The sequence below is a fragment of the Myotis davidii genome, unplaced genomic scaffold (assembly GCF_000327345.1).
Source record: "Myotis davidii unplaced genomic scaffold, ASM32734v1 scaffold125, whole genome shotgun sequence".
Classification (NCBI taxonomy): domain Eukaryota; kingdom Metazoa; phylum Chordata; class Mammalia; order Chiroptera; family Vespertilionidae; genus Myotis; species Myotis davidii.
In genome coordinates this window covers 7345786-7367639 of record NW_006299390.1, presented here as the reverse complement: position 1 = coordinate 7367639, position 21854 = coordinate 7345786, and the positions used below count along the sequence as shown (strand labels likewise).

The following is a 21854-nucleotide window of genomic DNA, read 5'->3' as shown; positions in this document are numbered from 1 at the left end:
GGTGGGGCAGGGAGGGGAATCCCTAGGGAGAAAATAATAAAGATCTATTTCAAGACCTAGATTTTTTTTCTTACCACCTCTCTGCCACCATTATAGTATGGCTGGGAAGGAAGTCTCATCACTTTTCAGTTAGAGAATGTAATGGTCAAAACCCAGGAGATTTGTTCAATTAGGGCTCCAAAAATCCACTTTATTTTTAAGAGACTGGAGTGTCTAGTGGAAGTCTACGGGAGTGGATTTGGGTCCAGGCACAGCTATTTAATAGATGTGTGAGTAAATAAATTAATTTGATTATCTGAGCCTTAGTTTCCCCTTCTGTGAAGTAGGCACAATCTTACTTTGCAGAACTCAACAGAGAAAATACAGGGAAGGTTTAATCTATACTTCCTGCAACTCTCAGCTAACTCATTTCTAATCCAGACTTGACAAGTGTTCATTCTGAAACCCCACGGTGCATCTGAGAGAGGACAAATATTGAATATTTGATACATGCCAATTACCCATAAATCCACGTGCATTGATTTATTGTAGCTTAAACTTCACGTTTGAGCTTCTAGCAGCTAGGTAGAAGAGGCAGACTTGAAAAATGGGATTGAGTTGGGAACATAAGTGCTCAATAGATATACTTTTTAACAAATGCATGAATGAGCAGAAGACATACTAATGGACTTGTGTCTTACACTCCTGTTGTGCTGGGAAGAAACACACACATACCAACCCTCCTTTGATGATGTCCACTGAGCAAATGCAGCCACTGGATCTCTCAGAAGACAGACTGGACAAGCTCGGGGGGGGTTTGCTGGGGATGCAGAAGTCAGAAGGAAGGGCCTCTGCCATTTAGTTTGCAGGCAAGTCAGAGGGAGGCCCCCTAAAACCTGATAGTTTGTGCCTCCTGGTGACAGCCAACCCAGATGGACAGACAAATAGCCAGGGTTCGTGGGGCCTGCCATGTAAATATTAGCTGAAGCACTGGAGAGAAGTTCATTAGAGCTCTAACAAAAAAAGGAGAAAAAGGCATTGTTATCTTTTTTGGGGTCTGAAAGGGTTCCAGGCAGAGCATTTCGAGGCAATAGATGGAAAGTGGCAGTGCGGCTCGTTTCCAGTATTCCCTGGCATGCACACACCCCATGTGGGGTGCCAATAAAATATTTCAAATATCTCCCTTTGCCTATCCAGACAGCATTCTAAATAGCCCCGTTCTGCTTTATTGTCAATCTGTTTCCTTTCCAGAACTGACTTTTCACATAACCTTTGTAATGAAAATACCAGAAACATTTCTGCCTCTACCCATTTCTAAAAATGAGACACTCAGACTTTGACGGATGGGCCTTTTGCATATTCATAGCCTTCGTTTATGCCTCGCCTGGTTATGGCTCCCTTCACCCCCACCCTTTCCCCGTTTGCCATCAAGATATTTTATGTTCCAGAATTCTCCAAAAATGGGGAAATGCGTAATTGAAGTAAAAGTCAAAGTTGAAGCAAATGTCTTGGTGTGTGTACTATGGACCGAGTCATATCCTGGGGTTGAATGGTGACCCCATGACTAGTCTGTGTCCTGTCTGTACCTCCAGGGACCCCACAGCTGGGCAGCACCCATTCTGAACAACATTCATTCATTCATTGATTCATTCAACAAATGTCTATGGTATGTATAAAGGGGGGGGGGGTGGAATTAACTGTTCCATGTGGTAACAAATCTTTAAAATTGCATTTTCAACCAGGCATTAAGATTCATAGTCCCAAGAGCCTGGATTTAATCCTGATGCCCTTACCCACCAGCAATGTAACCTGCAATCTTTTATTCGGCCTTCTAAACCTTGGTTTCCTCATCTGCGAATATTTAACAACTGGTGAACACAGGCATTGACGAATCAGAAAAGGTGTTGGTCCATCCCATGCACTAGAATGATTTGAACTCCCCTCCTTTTGTTGGTGTATGTAAAGTTAAGAGTATATAGTCTGTGCCATACACATATTAGTATCTCAATTAATATTTATTAAATTGAAATTATAGGAATTAAATCTTTTAGGTGAAAGGAAATGGTTATTACTATTAAATTGTCTGAAGAGAATGATGCTGTTTGATTTTTTGGTTATATGTTGTGATCTTTTGATGATGTATGGTTATTAAATATTTCTGGTGATAGGTTCCTCGGGTATATTGAGTTTTCTGAAACAAAGGATCATCCAGATATACAGCCTAATAGACCAGAAGCAGCTTGATATCAAGGACCATTTCTTACTTGTTGTTTTAGTCCTAGAGTCTAGCTCAAGGACTGGCATACAATAGAAGCTTAATCAACATTTGTTGAATAAATAAGTGAATATGACACAAGTTATGTCTAAATCCACAAAACTGAAGTGGAAAGGTTTGATATATTTAATCTTCAATGTTTGAAAGAAATTGACCTGAATGTTTTCATAAGACAGGAAGAATTAGAGAAACAGAGAGAGAGAAAATGAAAAAGGAAGAGAGAGGGAGGGAGGGAGGAAGCTGAAAAGATTCAATTAATCTCTGAATTTTCCCAAATTCATTCATGGTTGTAGATCTAGCCGGACCTTATCCAGGCAATAGTGAGTTTCCAGAGAAGACACATAGCTTTATTGCCTTGTAGCTTCTTTGAATCCTAACAGAATAGGCCTTTATACATAATATGTTTGAGTTTATTCATTCAAGCATACATTCAACAAATATTTATTCATTGTTGCTAAGGATAAAATACAAGATACTTGTCATCAAAGAGGGCAAAGAAGACATATGCAGTAATAATACCTAGATCATCTTTTAAAGGGGTCACACGAGCAAAAAAAGCTATGGGTAAAAATTCAGAAAATGAGAACAGACACCCAGGACTGGGGTCAGTATGGAAGGACTTAGGAATATTGGGGGGCTTTTCTCTGGGCTTATCAGAAGGTGTTATGGGTGAGCAATGGCCAGAGTGGAAATTTTTTGAGCATCTAAAATATATCAAATGTATCAAGTGTTTTACCAACATTACCAGCTCTCTCTCTCTGACCTACTATTTTCCCCACTTTCTTTTTTTATGTTTGTATTGATTTTAGAGAGAGAAGGGAGGAGAGGGAGAGAGAGAGAGAAACATAATGTGAGAGAGAAACATCGATTGGTTGCTTCCCATAGACGCCAGAAACCAAACCCACAACCTGGGCACATGCCCTCACTGAGAATCCAAGCAGCAACCTTTCAGTGCACAGGAAGACACTTAACCCACTGAGCCGCACTGGCCAGGCCAACATTATCCACTTTAAAAGCCGAGAGAATATCAAAGTTTCTAGAAATTAAGGCCCAAGTTCTCAGAACCAGCAAGTGTCAGAGTCAGGATTTGAACTCAGATCGGCCCTTTTCCACCTATTCAGCATTCAATGCATTTATTGGAAGAGAGGCATTTAAGAATAAAATTATAAAAGAGCATATAATCCTTAATCTCTAAGAAGGCTCTTGGGCAAGTAGCCTTGGAAAGCTAGGGCAGTGAAAAGACCCCTGTGAAGCCCCCGTGTGAATGACCAGTGTGACCTGGCTGCCATGGAAGTGACGGTGGGTGAGGTACTGAACACCCTCCTACAAGACCCAAGGCAGCATGAGGTTCCTAGGGGGCTCTTGGGGTCTCCAGAGAAAGCCAGTCTTGAGCAAAGGGTCTTGAGAAGGAGCATTTAGCCCAGAGAACCCGTTCTCCCATCAGAAATGTAACTGGAACCCAGTCTGTGGCTTGCCTAACGATATCTGAAAGTTCCTCTTTGCCTTGACTACCCATCCCATTTCAGTTCCCTTGGAGTTCTACAGAATTCTAGTTCCATTTGGTTATGTGCATTCATGCAAGGCTCCTAAGGTTCTCTGTAGAAAAGGCCACAGGAAAATACTTTGTTTGCAGGCCGATGACTTCTGCCCCTTTCATCAGGTAGAAGTGGAAGCCAACCAGTCTGTGCCCAGACCCTTACGCATGTCATGTTTTTGTTTTGTTTTTGCCCCTTTGCGTCCGGTCACAATCAGATGACCATTCCGACCAGTTCATCAAGGACTGTGAGCTGACAAAGAAGCCGAGAAAGGGGAGAAACGCACAGGCCGCCCTGAACATCGAGGCAGAGCAAAGGAAACCGCGGAGGAAAGACACCCCCGTGCCGCACATCCCGCCTTTCAGACCCGGTAACGGCCAGGAGTCGGCTCGCTCCCCCGCAAAGGGGACCTGCTTGTCGCTAGATCACATCGGTCTTGCAATTTGTTTTTCTTAAAAATTTGGGAATTTTGTGATCATTGGAACAATTCATGCATTTATCTTCGTTACAATACACACAGCTGCTGTAACAGATAAATTCCAAAATATTAGTGGGTGACACAATGCAAGTTCATTTTTCTCTCACCAACAGTAGCAGTTGGGGGTGGGGGAGACAAGCTCTGCTCCAAATAGTCCTTCAAGGATTGTGGCGGGGAGAGGTTGACACATCCTCAGCACATGGCTTCTGGGGTCACCTGCACCCGGGCCTCCATCCGCCTTTTGTACACAGGCCTCTGTCAGCCTCCTTCATATGGGTCTTCATCAGCCTCCTGCACACTGGCTTGTGCCAGCCTCCTGCACATGGGCCTCCATTAGCCTCCTGCAGGCTGGGGAGGCAGAGTGGAGGGTGGACCTGCAGAGGCTCCCGTCACTTCCTCTCGTCACAGGCCTCACCTGAGCGCAGGGAGGCTGAGCAATGCAGCCCAGCTATGTGCCCTGTAGCTAAGTGAATGGCTTGGGAACAGCTGAGGTGTCCCTATGACAACCTTGCCTGTGACATGTGATACTTTCTTGTTCCCAAGTGTCCTGTTTTGTCTTATTCTCCTATCTCCCTCCCTCAGGCCACTTATTTAAGGTCCTCTCTAGTCACAGCCCATTCACAGGGATACAAAGCTAATAGAACACAGAGTGGTCTAGGAAGGACCGATGTTACCCCCCACCCAAACTTAATCTGGAAGGAAGGAAGGAAGAAAGGAAGGAAGGAAGGAAGGAAGGAAGGAAGGAAGGAAGGAAGGAAGGAAAGAAGGAAGGAAGGAAGGAAAGGGAACAACAGAAGCACAGAAATAGCTGAACTCTGAAGTAAGAAGGAATGTCACACTGGAGGTCCTTCCATGAGGACCCGGGAGCTCAGCCTGGGCAGTGACTGTGGGAAGATTATGGAGGAGGATGTTTTCTGAGAGTTTCCAAATGATGGAGAAAACTTTCCCATGAAGAGAGGTGAGAAGGCAGGTGGGTGGAGGTAGAGAACTAAGTCAGTCATTGAAGCACGGAGCACGTGGCTTACAGAACAGTGAATAACCCATCTCTCTGATGGAGGAGACAGGTGAACTTGGGCTCTGTGCCTGGCTCGGACACCTATGGGCTGCATTACTGGGGCCATGTTCCCTTACTTCACTTTCTTCAGGTGTGTGGTGGTGGCAGTAATATTACATGCAAATCAGGCATAGAAAACCCTCCTCATAGAAAGTGTTCTCTGGTGTCACCTCAATAGATACTAATTCTCAGAAAGAAAGTGCTTTTATTACAATAAATTTGAGAGATATAGGCACAGCCATCTCCAAGTATATGTGCAAAGATGGAGGCACAGACCTGGGCTCTGAGGATGCATGTGTTTGACCTTGTCTCTCCTTCTGTTTCCCTCACTATGCAGGTGTGCTTTCAGAACATTTAATTACAAGATACGAGGTCCAAGAGAGCCACCCAAAGGACAAAACGAGTCCAGCTCTTCAGAACACTGACCTGGAACAGAAGAAGCCAAGGAGAAAAGACACACCTGCCCTGCACATGTCCCCCTTTGCAGGTAAAAAGAGCTGGTGCAGCCCGTTCGCAGGGGCGGTGGGAACAGGCCAAGGCCTCACCATCTGGAGGTGCCACGGGCATGGCCTTTGTCCTGCCCAGCAATCTGTGTCACTCAGATTGCCCTGGGGAGGAGCAGCATTTCCTGCTGCCTTTCAGGTTTACCCTCACTGGCAGCTCCTCCAGGGCTGACATGGAGATGGGGAGGGTCAGAGAATTATTCATACTTCAGCAGAACTGGCCAAATGCACTGAGCCAATGAAATAGAAATGTCAGCAGGTCCTTGAGAAGAGTTGAAATATCTTCCTCCCCAGTCTTCCGACAATCATGCACCCTACAGCTGATGGCTGATTCTCCTAAGACACCTGGATACATTGGCCACATCCTCAAAATGAAAGAGAGAGAGAGAGAAAGAGAGAGAGAGAGAGAGAGAGAGAGAGAGAGATGCAGATATAGTGATAGCTATCTTAATATGTGTCAAATCAAGCCAAGAAATCTTGCTAACATTGTTTACAATCCCAGGCTAGAAAGCAACCAGTCCAGTGTAATACACTCTTGCCCCTGGGAATTGTATGTGCAAGTTGGGGGATAAGACATGTATATTCATGATTAGACTGCGTGTGTGTGTGTGTGTGTGTGTGTGTGTGTGTGTGTGTTATGGATAGCTGGGTTGGCGAGTAGAGGATAGAATTTTATAAACCAACTGAATAATGTAATAAAGTCATTATTATCTCCCTTTACAGATAAACTGAGAGAGAATATAAGTAACTTAGCCACTTTGAAGTCTTCTGTGGATGAAGTTGATGGATGGTTGACTGATTGGGATGATTAGATGATAGCTGAATGGATCGAATTATGCTAAAAATCAAACCCTGGAAGTTATAACCCAGGTCTGTCTCACCTGTGGGCAGTTTGTCATTGTACTATGTTAGTACAACTATCTGAACTAGCTCTGTGTTAGACATGGACATGCAAATACCAAGACTTCGTCATCTCTTTTACTATTATTCTTGTTTTGTAGCTGCTATTTAAGTTTATTTACATCAGTGAGTTGTTTGATGAATTCATGAGAACTGGCCTGGAATTGCCCTAGGTTTCTGGCATTGACCTGGATGTCTAATTAGTCCAGTCTTGTGTCTATAGCCATACTCAATAAGTACTTGGGTGGGTTTTTTTTAAAATATATTTTCTTTGGAAATCACAATTCTGCAGTTCCAAATTCTCCATTAGGAGATTGTATTTTTATTGAGGTTCTTCTAGAGGAAGACTTCGTAGAGGAGTCACCTTAGTATAAAGCATTGGACATGGGCTTTGGAGTCAGAAGGTCTAGGCTTGATATCCTATTCAGCTCCATTCTGATTTTGGGACCCTGGGCAAGACAAACCATGAGAGCCTTCATCCATCTATGAAAGGGCCATAAAACCTGTCCTCTAGATTGTTAACACAGTTAAATAAAGTATATATAATATATTTAGCACAGTTCCTGATTTATTGAAAGACCTCATTACCTGTTAATTCCCCTTCATTCTCTGTTCAACCTTATATTCTTGAGATTAGCCAAACCATTTCTAGAGATGAGAATTTTCCTAGCCACCATATTTTACTTACCTCTCCATATCAACCTGCTAATTCAAGGGAATTCCTAAAATGTTGAGCTCTGTTTATCTGGCCATGGAAGCGGCTCACATCCTAATACCTACATCATAAGAAAGCAGCTTCTGATTGAGTAAAAAATGTTTATCCAATAGTGCAAAGTTCACAGAGCTGGATGGGGGGATATATATCCATAGACTCTGTACACATTATGAAATTGCTTGAATCAACAAATATCTGTGTTGTATTTGCAATCATAGTGTTCTCTGATTCTAGCTTTTATTTGAGTATTACTGAAGCGCTTTATTTTGGAAGAGCCTTTTAGTATCTAAAGATTTGGCAATCTTCAAAATGCCAGTTAAGCTGATAAGGATAGAGCCCTCAGCAGATGTTCAGAGAGACTCACATTGGTGCTGATAGGGTGTTGAGAGGAACTCAGAGAAAATGGACTCCAGAGACACCTCCTCTCATTAGTCCTTGGCACGTGTAGACTGGACAAGGATTTGCTCTGTTCTAAATATCCTGCTAACTACCTTCATTCCTCTAAGTTAATGAGCTGATCTGATGGGTTCCAATTACCAGACAACTCCTCAGTGAGGAGTCATCTTGGGCTTCATTGCCAGCCCAAGGTTTGCTCCCAACTTGGCCCACAGTCACCACCACTCCCCACCCCCTTCCCCATCTTGGTGACTGTATGGCAGGGAGCATTGGGTTGTGATTGGTCAAACTTCAGTAACTGAGGTCTACTTAAGGAAAATGAAGTCTTTAGTTGAAATCTTTGGGAAAAGAGACCAGGGAAAGTAAAGAGTAATGAGGCTACAATCATTGAAAAGATGCCTTCTGGAAAATTGGGTCATGAGCTTTTGGATATCATAACTCAGTACTAGTAGAAAGAAGACTGATATGTTCTTTCACAGTTACCCCTCTCTGTTCTTCCGGGAATAGAACATTCTCTCTGCTGTGGTTCACCAGGAGAGGCAGTGTCTGAGCCCTGGCTCCCGTAAGTCAGAGGTACACACTTGTAATGCAAGTGAGGAGCTTTAGATGGTGCTCTGGGTGGGATCATAGCCTAAGGAAGCTTGTTGCAAAGCTGAGACCTTGGACTGATGGCTCTGGCCTTAAAAAAACACAGCAAGCTCTAACAGGCAAATGACATTTTCTAAATCCTTACTGTTTTCCAAATCCTGTGCTGGATATTAAAATGCCATTCAGTAGGGGAGAGAGACGTATTGTCCAGTGATTCCTACAATGTAACAGAGCTTCAGTAAGGTGTGGTTGGCACCTAAAAGAATGTTGGCCTAAATCTATCTGATGGTGGCATCACTCCATGTGGGAAATACAAATTCTTTTATGGCTGGTTTTACAGATGATAAACTGAGGCCCAGATAAGTTAAGCAACCTGCTCAAAGTTGAATGACCACCAAAGGCAAAGCTTTCTGATTATAGGACATTCCTCCAGTGACACACCTCTGCTCCCCACAGGACAGCAGGAGGATCAGGACTGGGTTAAACCAGAAAGACAGTGTTTAGCAAACCTTTTCCATTCTCAACTCACCAAAGCCAACAATAGTAAGCATCAAGAATACCAAGGTAGTGATTATATATAGACGCAGATGCTACTGATGGAAAATTCAGTCTAGGCCGTGATAGTCATGAAATCAAGATTTTGATGAACTACCATATATTTTCCATTATAAGGTATTAAAATTAATGCTTAACTAATTAATACAGATGCTGATTCACTTTTCACTTGCTATTGTCTCCCCTGTTCCTGTGGAAAGCCAAGCCCACTCTGGGAAGGGCAGACCTTGATGGCTGACCTTGATTTCAACAGGTGCCTCCCTTCTCTGAAATCTCCAGTTGCTCACATGGCTAGGGTTCAAGGACACCCCAAATAATCAGAAAGTTGACTGGGATCTGGGAATTTTAAGGCTCTTGCCCTTTTTGAATTAACCCCAAATTTGGCGTCAAGCAACATCAAAGAAGGTGAGATGAAAGGTTTGCGGGCTCAGCACAGCCACCTCTGTGTTCTCCAGCAAGATAGCCTTGACTCCCAATACAAACCCAAACCTCTCCACAGCTGGTACAGGAGAACAATCTCTCCCACCGTGTTTCATAGGTGATTTATGCAAAAGACTTCATTTCAGCTACATTCTTGAAATTGGCTTCTCCTCCAATAAATATCAGCTAATTGGTAAAGAGCCCATATGAACAAACTAGGGACTGAATCAAATGAGTAGCTATTAAGATCAATACACAGTCTTCATTAATTTGCTGCTGTTGAATGGATTCCAGGGTTGTCGAAAGGCCTCGTGTGGTGCACAGCTTTCCTCCCTGAAGTTTAGATCTTTATGAAATGCTTCATGAACTGAAAGGTCTCTGATTATGAGGAGCGGGGTAGGGGATGTGAGACAGTGATGGGAAACAGCACTATCTGGCTGGGGGCACCACAGAGGGCTGACTTTGAGTCACAGTTTCCTTGGTGTTTTCATTTAAATGACGCTACCTTTACAATTCACAGGATGAGCACAACCATTCAGACCTCCTCGGATGGCCTTTTCTGGGCTGATGACCGCAGAAAATTTTGTTCAGGCTTCAGACTTTCACAGACCAGTACAATTTTAAAACAAAATATTGTGGCGCCCAATAGAGGGAGGGATAGCAACCTTGCATTTGGCCTAGTAAGGATGCTGAGAAAGAAACCATCTTACATCCCTGAAATTTCATAAAAGAAGATATTTCAATCCCCCAAAGAAGAAAAAGAATCACCTTCCAACAAAGAGCAGTGTTTCCATACTGGAGCCATATCGCTGTTTGAAAAACTGACAACTCATTCCGTATTTTCTCATTGTGCTCTGAACTATGGTAACTGATTATGGACTAGTACTGACATGTAGAAGTGGCGTGTTCGCAGCCTAAGCTCAATATTTCCCCCGGATGTTAGTAAGATGTGTGTAAGATTGACTTCGTGAGGCTTCCCAGTTCTTTACAAAAAGGAAAATAAACCATCCAACAGTGAAAGGAGAGGAAAGACAGGCTTCTTGCTGCTCACAGGTGTGGCGCAGTGCTGAGCATTGGTCCCTGCTTCTTAATTAATTGTGGAAACAACCCTTTACATAAGTACCCCTGTCCTCACTTCCATAAGAAAACATTGAGGTGTGAAGGTGTTGCCTGGCCCAACACAGATTGAGTGGCAGAATGAGAATCCAAGTCATCTGGACTCCAAAAGCCGTGTGCTTCCCATTATACAGGGCCACAAGCATAAACAGAGAATGTAGAGAAGAGGGTGGCGGTTGCCTCCGACCCCCAGATTGACCGTCCCCTTGTAGCCAGCGTGGTGTCCTCATTGAGCCACAGCTCCTCTGGGGACGCCGAATAGGGCCACCCTGCTCCCTCTCTGCAGTGGCGCCGTTAGCTGTGCAGGCACTGAGAAGTTTTGGGGTCACCGTGCCCTTGTGGACTGGGTCTGTGCTGGAAGGCTGTGTGATATTTTGATTAGAGGCACCTAATTGCAGACCTGTGCTTTGTTTTGCAGATGTGACACTGCTCCGGGAGGAGAGACCCAAAGTGATCCTGGAAGATGAGGAAAAGGATGGTGACAAGATGGCTATTTAAAGCTATTCCCCCTGAGACCACTTGCAAATAGGTTAGGATGGTTCCCTACGCGACCTAGAAAAAATAGACTTGTTGCTGCTCTCATTTTGTCACAGTCTGCCTTTGCGATCTGACACCTTTCCCCAGAGGACACACCATGTCAGCTTGCGGCCACCTCTCTGCCCCTCTCTTCCCTCCTGATCTGGTTCCTATTCCCACCTGGTGAGTTTTCATGTTCAGATGCAGTGGAAGGGAGCAGGCCTTCGTCCTAAACTGGGAGGTAACGGAAAGCTCCAGTGTTTCACTTCTGCATCTCCTGGGTCCATTCCTGCAGGAAAGGACACGGAGAACGTGGGATCCTTGTGTCTTGGCTTACGCTGCTGGGCGGGGCTTGACTAACAAACACCATCCAAAGGCCAGTTCAGGTGGGGGCCCCTGGTTACCTGTTAGGGAGGTGAGAGTGTGTGTGTTAGAAGCTCTCTGGTTGCTTTGGAAACATGGTCTTTTATCGCTCTCATCTTTTTTCAAAATCCAAGTGTCCCTGGTGACATTCCTGAGACCCTTGTAACTGATGCCCTAGAAGTGACTGTATGATCCAGGGGAGTCTGCCCAGCCGATCACACCATGGCTGAGAATACCAGAGGAACAGCGTTCCGGTCTCTCTGGGAAGCTTAGCAATATATCCTATTTGTCTTTATTTTTTAGGACATCCTTTAACCACGATGGCCTAAAATTTGTGAATTGTGTCACAAGTGAATCCTTACTAACAGAAGATAAAATACCAACGCTTGTGATGACTTTACTTTGCAAAAATTAATTGGAAGGCCAGTGGAAGGCCATGCGTATATGTCTAGCCTCTTCACTTATTTAGACCTCAGCATGCGTCCCTGGAGAGGAGGGAAAGGTGTGGCCTTAGCTAATGGCAGGAGTCTCACTATAACCCCCCGGCCTGCAGCATGTGGGTGCCGCGGGAAGGCTTTGCACAAACGAGGGCCTCATCCACCAGGTGAGAGGCATGGGGAAAGGCCAAGCCTATTGTTCAACGGTAGGAAGGTGGGCATTTGAACAGATCCAGCCTCAAAGTGATCGTCTGGAAGTTCTGTATCTCCCTGGCTCCAACAGTTTGGTCATCCTTCTGTCTTTCTGTCCTTCTCACAAATGTGGAGAAGATGCAGCCCCTGCCGGTAATAAAGCTGCTTCTCACCCATCTGACGTCCTGGCGCCTTTCTCCTACAAACACTCTGTACTTCCCATCGCAAAGGGGAGGTTGCGAAAGAGACTTACGGAATTGTTTGGTTTGGTTTTGACCCACAGAGGTTTCAAAATGTTTGAATGAGTCTTTGACATTTAATCGAATAAGGAGAATTGACATAGAATTCTAGATTTCTAGATTCTCTTGGAAAAACACCTCAGACCTGGCAGCTCTGGGCCCAATGTGAAACCTGGCAACCATCAGCTGGCACTGAGCACGGTGCCCTTTTAGAAGGAACTTAGGTTCTCACCGCGTCGCCTGGCCCACCCGGCATATTCACCCACTGGCTCCAGCCTCCAGCCTTCACCCTGGAGTCGGGAGCCCCTGGTGAGTCCCCACCAACAGCAGCAGTTTTTACCAAGGGATTCTCACTAAGAAAACAAAGATGCTGTCTGGTCCTTTCAGAGTTGCTCATAAGCACGAGCTACTCCCGCAGCCCTGCCCACGGGGTGTACTCCAAAGAATCCTCCCCATTTCTAACGCCCTGGGGTAGGGTAGAAAGTAGACTGGCTGTTGTAGAGACAAAGGCCTTGGGTTCTAGACCCAATGGTGCCACACTGAACAAGTCCCTGGAACTCTCTGTATGTCTATCTTGAAAATGAGGTTAATCAACCCTACTTGGTCTTCTTCATAGTTTGAGAATTAAATGAGGTCATGTCTGTAAGCTAAAAGCCCTAGCCATCTATAACACAGGACAAGTTAAGATACCTTCAGAGGATGGACTGTGCCTTTTCCATAGCCAAGTCCCTGTTGCCTGGGTATTAAGTGGGTAGCAATTCTGTGGACTTGACTGACAGCATCTGAACACGTACTTCAAGTAAGGGGTCCCAAGTTGAAAGGCCAGCCTCCTCTTCCTGGGAAGATGGTCTTCCTGACAGTGCCAGCCTCAAAGGGGCAGAGAGTGGTGAGGGACAAGGTCAGCAGGACATCTGACCAACCCTGAACAACTTGGGGTGGTTTGGATGGAAGCCAGGTCTCCCTCACTTCCCCTGGCCCACATGGCCCTTTCCAGGCACGTAAAGTAGAGGTTGAATAATGAAGACCACATTCAGATTCCAATAGTACTCAGATCACTGTGAGTGACTTTTCTCCAACTAAATAGTTATATTAGGGAAATGAATGCATCGCATGGTGGCCCATTCAGAAAGAAGGCCACAGGAAAGGCAGCCCAACAGAACTGGCCACCAGTGGGCCAATTGTTCATTCTGAAAGCATCCATCTAACCCCAAGCTCTCTGAGATGAGGAGACACTAGCCTCTTTGAAAAGCCCCACACAGGTTTGGTGCCTTCATTTAAATCCAGACTTTCTTTAAAAGCTGCTGCCTGAGATCACAGCCAACTTTGGATGCTTCGTTACCACTTGGGAAAGCCGAAGCTGGTGTTGAAGGATCATTGGACCATAAAGGACTCAAGCAGTGCTTCCTTTTAAATTCAGTGAGTGAACCCTCCCACCCCCCGCCTGGTGGGTTCCAGTTATTTTCTCAAAGACTGAGGTGGCGTGCGATTAGGAAATAACCACAGGTCACCTGGCTGAGAATAAGGGGTTAGCTCCATGACGGCTTGTGCAGAACCTCTGCCATCTTGGGGAAACGGGGCTCCCTCACCACGTGTGATTTGTAAGTGTGAAAGTGTTACTCAAACAGCTCCCCGAGGCCCTGTGTGAACGCACCCAGTTGCACTGAGAATACCCCTTCCACTCCTGGACACGGGGCTGCCTTTGAACTGGCTGTAAAGCATCGTCTCTACAGGGGTCAGAACACTATAATGACCATAAGTGATGAGCCAAAAACTGGGGCAGAAAACTCTGCACAAATAAGTGCTCCAGAGACACTGGGCTCCTGACAGTCCCTGATATGTGCAGTGCTCCCTCCTCCCACAGCTTCCTGCCACCGCCAGGATGCTCCCCTATTGTCCCCCGAGACCCCCACCCCTGCCCCCGATGCCCAGTGAAGTCCCGCTCAGCAAAATGTCACTTCCTCAGGGAGACACTTCCTCATCCTTTGACCAGGTCAGTGTCTCCATCATCTGCATGTCCTCCAACGACCACATTCTCCTCTCCATTGTCCTCACCTCTTTCCATGGTCGTCCACGTGTGACACTGACTCACATCTATCTCCTCGCGGTTGTGTTAGGCCCAGGGACACAGGATTGTGTCTGGTTTTGCAGCCACTCATTCCCTATACCTGGCGTAGAGTTTAGCATGATGTGAATGCTCAGGAAATACCAGTGAGGAGGGAGGGAGGGAGGGAGGGAGTGAACTTTATAAGAAGCCAAGCTTGATAGCACAAGGTTGCCATGCCATCAGCCTCGCCGAGGAACCCACGGTTACTAACTCCTGCAGGTGACCGGATAGTCACTACCGAGCTGACCTTGAACCCCAGCCACAGCTAGCTGGCCGGCTTCTTGGACCCCAGGGCTTCCCAATGAGCAGCCACCTCCCCAAGAACAGGTCCCTATTACCAAGTCCTCCTCCCCACAGGCATGGGTGGGAATCAGAGAGAGGGCAGCCAAGGCGAGGACCTCACAGACGCTGGTGCTGGTGCTGGGGAGTCTGGCATGAGGGTCGCCGGGGGGGATGTGCTCTGATGTCTAAGACTCCTGCTCTTCAAAATGTTGCATCATCGCCGTATATGCTCACTCTAGGGGTCACGCAATGTGAGGGGCAAGTGGTATCTGACACCCAAGCGTTCGCGCCACCCTTCACTGACAGGGACCATCCACATGTGAAGGTCGACACCGCAGCCACGCGGGATCCTCCTCCTCCCGCAGCCTCTCTATCCACAGGAAGGCTTCTTGCTCTCACAGTCCAGGGTCTGGGGCCCTCTGTTAAAGGGAATCATGCCGGGACGTCCGATGCAGGGGACACAGGGAGCAGGGGCTAAGTGGGAGCCCCTGGGGGGCTCGTGTGTCCTCCTCCTGCCCGTCCCTCCTTGTGGCCTTTAAGGAAGCCCTGGCCTAGCGGGGCCAGAAAGCCTGGAAGTGGGTACTCAGGGCAGACAGTCTTCCCGTAGCCGCCTCCACCGGGGAGCCCTCGGCTCACACGCAGCAGCCTGGTGCTGAGCGCGGAGGGTGTTCACTGCGTGGGTAATGGATGGGTTTTAATATAGGTTTGCCAGCTCTGCCTCTCCGACACCCCGTGCTTTTCTGAATAGCAACAGCGTCCCTGGTGACACCTCGCTCTGTGCAGCAGCCAAATCTGCAGCCGCCCTCCTTGGGAGCAAAGCAAAAAGCCAGCAATAAAGAAAACCAGCTAGCAACTCAACGGGGTGCAGTTCTTGGGCAAAGGCACGCTCACAATTTGTAACTGTGTCGTTATAAATCCCCGCCCAGAGCTTCGCTCTAATGGCCCAGAACAGAGAGGACGCCTGTCGCTCTTCTCCGTGTGGGTATTTGGTGCAGGAGCAGCGCACAGTTGCCAACAGTCAAATATTTCTCCTCGCTGGTGCTTGTGTGTGTTATTCCAGACTCGAGAAGTTAAAGGAGTCAGGGCCTGACTTCCTGGACCTGCCTCTCCAGTGAAAGTCCCATCAGCCACAGACACTCATTTCACAGGGAGAGGAGAGTCATTTGACCTGTCCCGAGAGGTTTCAGGACACAGCCTGCATCACCGGCCCTCAGTGGCCTGTTTGTATGTGTCTGGGAGTAGGTGCCTATGAATCTCACCCCAACATCTTCTTCCCGGCCAACACCAAGGACACAGAGCTGGTCAGGAGCAGGAGTGACTGGCTTCCCCACCAATCACAGCCTCAGCTTCGACCTCCTCTCCTCCCCTGCCAAGCAGGTTTATTCAGATGCCCCAGTCACTTCCTGACACCATCCAATCGGAGCAAAGCTCTACTTCTAAACATCCTCCCCAAATCATCTACCAAAGTCCTCTCACACCCTCTCCCCGAGATACCCCACCCCCCACCGGAGGAATGTGTGTCCCTTTCCCACAGGGAGGAATACAGCCCCTCGTTCAGCTCTCCGCATGATTCTGGTGGGTGTTCCTCCAAGGCCTTCATGCGCCATCTTATAAGCGGCCAACTATGCTGTCCACATGCTTGTTAATTCTCTTTGCATCTACTTCCTAAGATGAAATCACCAAGTGAGAGCAGAGATCTGGGATGGGGGACTTTCCCAGGTACGTGTCTTAGGAAAATGAAATGCTAACGTCCCTCCTGCACACCCAGGCCTGGCTCCTGCCCCGCCCGCACCACGATGGGAGTCTCTGAGTGGGTGCAGGAACGTCTGCATGTGTGTGTGGCCCCCTGCAAGGCAACCCAGCTCTGGGTACCCTTTCCGCCAGCATCCACTCCTCCACGGGGCAGGCCCCTTCTGAGCCACACCCTGCTTCCGCAGACTCAGACTTGGAGGAGGTGTGGCGCTCAGGAGAAATAAATAATGCAAATAGTCCCCTAGGAAGAGTCATGTCCTTCCTCCCCAGCTCCCTGCATTCCCTCCCCCCTCCCCCCAGCAAGATCACGGGCAAGATCAGCCCCATGGCAAGAGGCTATGTCAAGAGGCTAGCTTGACAGAAGGCTGGCACCTCCCCTCCTGGCTCATTGAAAAGGGCCATCCCCCTTTCTTCCCCGCCCCTCCCCCCAGCATTGTGCTTATATAAACTGCTGAGTCATTCTGATGCAGGCATTCTAGGAAGGGGGAGGGGAGAGAGAAGGGCGGGACCCAAGGGTCCGAGACCCACTGTGGGTTCTTGGCTTCCCAAGAAGAGAATTCAAAGAGGAGCCAGCAGAGAGGTTCAAGTGAGAGTGAGTTTCTTAGTGAGGCAGTGAGAGAGGGGCTACTCCACAGGTAGAGCAGACTCCCTTTTTTGTGGGCCTTGCTTCCTTTCTTGAGGTTTGTTAACACATTGCGTACCGCATAGAAATCTCTAAGACATACGCCAGGGACCAGCCCTTTTTGGGCAAACTGCACAAACGTGTCTTAGAAAAATGAAATTATCATAACTACAGATCATAATGCACTTTAGGTGTTGTTTTTCAATGATTATAACTTTTATTTGCAAAAATAATTAAACAATTAAAGTCCCTAGTACTTTTTTAACGTATGGCACTGCGTAAAACATTTTCCTCTATGAAGAGGGACCAAACAAAATTTACATAAGTATCTAGATTCGCTCCTTTTTCCATGGGCGGCACAAACCCTGCAGGCTCTCGTAGGAAATTTTTTCTTTCCATTCACTGGAACACACATAGGTTCATGCTGCTTCCTATCACCTGACAACCTTTTGGGTGGGTCTTTACGAGGTGCTCTCCTTGCACCCCCAGGGGAAGGGCTGGACAGATTCGTCTCTGGTTCCGGAGAGCCTTCATTATTGTCATCTGTTATCCAGTCTCAACCCTACTCAACTACATGCACCTAAACTCTATCACAAGGCACGTGGGCTACATGTTCGGACCATAGGTTCAAGCTTACAACCACAGCCATTGGCTATGATTGTGCTGGGAGGACCCTGCCCTCCAGCTGGGACTTGCACATGGCAGTGAGAGGACCCTGTCCTTTCTTTAGTCCAAGGCTTGAACCTAGCCAAAACACTGTCCACAGTGGATAAGACAGCGTGTTGACATCTAAGGTCCATAACGAGAAAACTCGTGAGCGGTACGCAATATGTTAAATTGGGGTTAGGGCATTCAGTGAGGAGGAGGCATGTTCTGAATCATCCCTAGAAGTGGGTGGAGAGGACTTGGTGCCACAGCACCAAGCACTCCATTGACCATTCTGCGTCCTTACATGGGCTTTCGGTTTCCCTTGTGGCTCATGGTGTGCCATGTAACTTGCTGACATATTATAATGAGCATCTAAAGAGGTTAGGGGTTACCGGGAGGTGGAATTACTCACCATGTTGGATTGAGCTGATCTCGGCCAGTTTGAAGCCACAAATCTGTGTGTGTGTGTGTGTGGGGGGGGGGGGGGGGGGGGAGGGCAGTCTTCCTTCCCCACAGTTCTGTAGCTTTTACTAACTGCAGCTGCTTTGCCACATACCCTGCCTGAATACCTCTCTGTAACCGCATTCAAAGCCGCCCCATGGATGGGACCAGACCCGTCTATGTCCTGTACATGGCATACTCACCTGTGACCTGCCTTCTTGTAATTTTCTAGTTCATCCCCCCTAACCAATCTCCTGGCATTTTCATATCTAGCCCTTAGGGCTTCTGACCCTGCAGGCTATCTGAGGTCGCCTCTCTCTGTTGCTGTTCCCCACAGCAGCTGTACCACTTTGCATTCCCACTGCAGTGCACAAGGCGTGAGTGGGGTTTATGTTCCAAGAGCAGCTTGAATGAATGACAAGGATGCTTCCTCCCCTAAAACTGTGAGGTCCCCAAGCTGGGACACCCTACTTTGTTCCTCACGGATCCCCTGCACACCTGGGCCGTGCCTGGAGAGGAGAAAGGCTCAACACCCACTGGCTGACTTCATAGAAGGTCCCCAGCAAGCCCACCACCCTTTGGTGTGCAGGCTGAGGCTCCAACCGCTGAGCCAAATTGGCCAGGACTCGTGTGATATTTTTTATCACAAAGTTGATGCAGTATCTTCCCGGGCTTAAACACTCGGTGGCTTCCCACTGCTTTCAGAACACAGTCTGGGTGACTCAGCATAGCTCGGGTGCCCTCCCTGAGCTGTGCCCGCCTGGCTCTCGCCTTCCTTCCTTGCCCCTCCCACCCAAGCTCCATGAGCTCCAGCTGCTGGAAATACCAACAGCCCCAACGTTCCAAGCCTTTGCATACCCTGTTCCCTCTGATTGGTCTGGTTCCACAGAGCCAAGATTGAGAGTGGGGTGGGGCAGGGACCCCACAGAAAGGGGCAACACCCGGGGGTATGGTCCTGGGCGGGCTGAGCTGGTGGGGATGTCACGGCCTGGGCAGAGACCTGCAAACATTCTCAGTCATGGTCACGGTCCAAGAGGGCCAGCAGCTGCTCACTGGGGAGAGGGAGTTGAGACCAGGTGATCACAGGGCTCAGGCCTGCTCTGTGTACGCTGAGGACCTTTGTCCCAGAGAGCAGCTTTTCTTCTTAGACACCACTGCCACCTGCTGGACACTTTGGTACATTGCAGTTGCCAGGAATACTTGTCATGATTGGAAAGATGCATATTCGCATTTGTGTGATGCTGGTTAGACAATGTTGAGTTGTATTTTTCCTTTGTAAAGTGATTTTCCTCAAAGATAAAAACTTAATAGAGTTAAGATGATGCGTACACACAAAAATCTGTGTGGTGTGTGTAAGAGAACCAGGGTAACATTATGTTCTAACTACAAACTATTTGTCCATTTTAACCACTCCTCTAACTCTAGCCAGAGCTTCAGGAAAAAATTAATGAACACTGCCACATAAACCTAGCTTGGTCCTTTTCATATAGAATAAAAAGGTTCTTTTTGAAGCCTGGAATTAAAATTTTGGCTTTTCAGTACAGTAAAACCTCGATATCACAGACTAATTCGGGTGAAAGGGTGTCCGTTAAAGCTGAAAGTCTTTTAGATAATAAAGTAGGTTTTCTGAATGTGTATGTTAAAAATTAACAAATTAGTGTACCTGTTTTTACTTATGTAGCCTCATTTGTATAATTAAAATTAAGTATGTATGAACAGCTTAATTTCACAGAAAAGTTTTTTGTATGTATTACAGTAACTTTAAATTTATACTGAATAGGTCTAAATTCATGCATTCCCCAGTCACCGTGAGTAAACAAATGCACAAGGCTGGGGCGTGGCTTAGCGCACGAGGGAGCCTCAGGAGTTAACTGCAGAAGGTCACAGTAGAAGAAACAGATCCAATTACCGCGAGATGTGGTGTGATCACGTGCGAATCATTTGCCGAACATTGCTTACAAGCTGTGACTCTTCGATTTAAATACATAGACTACAGTAGTAGATATGTAATAATTATTTATGTCGGCAAAATTACTACGGTGTTTTTCCCCAGCATACGGCCTATTGGCTAAAGTTTGTTAAAAATAACAGTGAATTAAAAACAAAAAATAACCTGTTATTTTAATTATAACCAAATATTGGTTATAAGCATTTTTAAATTAACAGGGTATTAATTTTTACATTCTGTCCATTACATCCGAAGTCCGTTAAAATGAGGCCCGAAAAACCGAGGGTTTACTGCATTTCAAACTGACCTCCCTAAAATAATAGTCTGAATTCATTCTATCACATGTGAACTATCCTTCCCACTCTAAATACATCGGGATGTAGTATGATACGTCTAAAGCCCAAATCCTAATCAATTTCTTCTGCAATAATCACTGTGAACAACTCTGGTCTTGGTCAACCAGGAGAGGAATGAACAGGTTGAAGCCTTGCTTTGCCTCAAAGGGTGGTTATGTAGGTCAAATGAGATCATGAAAGCCTGGAAAACATAGTAGGTGCTCAATGCAAATGTGTTTGCTTTCTCACTGGGCTGGAGTTTCTCTTCCCAGCCCCCTCTGAACCTCACCGCCTCCCACCCCATCACCCTAGGACCGTGGTTGGCAGACCGCGGCTCGCGAGCCACATGCGGCTCTTTGGCCCTTTGAGTGTGGCCACGAAGTTTCAATCGCACTGTACATGCACGCCCGCAAGTGGTTTTTTGTGGAAGAACCACCCTCAAGGGGCCGCAGTTTGCCGACCACTGCCCTAGGAGGGGTCCTAGGGCTCGGGGTTTATCAGTCCACACCACCCCACTCAGCCACCAGGCCAGGAAGGGGAACTGTGTGCCTGGAGGCGGAAAAGCAGGAACAAATGCAATCTCATTGAAACAGGTTGCCGAAAAACAAACAGCTAGGAGAGAGATGTCCTAAGGGGCTGTCCTAAGGGGCTAATTGCCACAGCACCAAGCACTCCCAGAAAGGCTGAGGGGGTGGGGGGCAGCAAACCCACTGGCTCCTTGGGAGGAGGTGAGGTGAGCCGGCACAGAAGCCAGCATTGGGACCAGGCCGACGGGTTCCAACAGGAGCTTCGACAGGCAGCCAGGTGTGTGGCTTCCTGCAGGACCAGCATTGGGACCAGGCCGACGGGTTCCAACAGGAGCTTCGACAGGCAGCCAGGTGTGTGGCTTCCTGCAGGGCGCTTACCCGCTCAGCCTCGCCTTCCCTGTATAGAACAGGAGTGACAGTTCCTGCTCACCAAGGAGAGATGTGCTGAAAAGGAACGTGTGTCCCCCAGACGTTCTTACAGGAAATGCTCAACGTGTGTTGAGACCGTGCCCTGCTGGTCTCACTGTCCCAACCCCAGATATATGTGAACACCTCATCCCACACCCATAGATTCCACACACCCCGGCCCCCAAACTCAGTGGCAAACTTTTGCTCTGGCTGCACATTTGCCTGGTGAGATCCCTGAAGATTCTTGAAGAGTTCCCGTTCACTGAGACACCATGGCCTGGCGACAGTGACCACTCACAGATACACGCAAGCACGCAGGTGAGTGTGCACACACACACACAAGCACACTCACACACACATACACGCAGTGTGCGCACAAGCAAGCACAAACTCGCTTTCCCAGAGAACATTTTACAGTGATTCCGCCCAGAAATGAACGGGAAAGCCTCCCGGAGGCATCAGCCAGCGCAGGAACACGTTATGGAGGGTAGAGGGCAGAAGAGCCTTCCCAGGGCCCTGGCAGGTT

General features: G+C 47.4%; 1 protein-coding gene across 1 annotated transcript; it reads left to right on the top strand.

Annotated features, from left to right (window-relative positions):
• Positions 1-731: 731 nt before the first annotated feature.
• On the top strand, positions 732-12198 carry PPP1R17 (protein phosphatase 1 regulatory subunit 17; the record flags this gene model as incomplete). Its single annotated transcript, XM_015571267.1, has 4 exons — positions 732-786; positions 3980-4159; positions 5659-5808; positions 10933-12198. Coding segments are annotated over 4 exons (465 nt in total), but the record flags the coding sequence as incomplete, so codon positions are not given.
• Positions 12199-21854: the final 9656 nt, after the last annotated feature.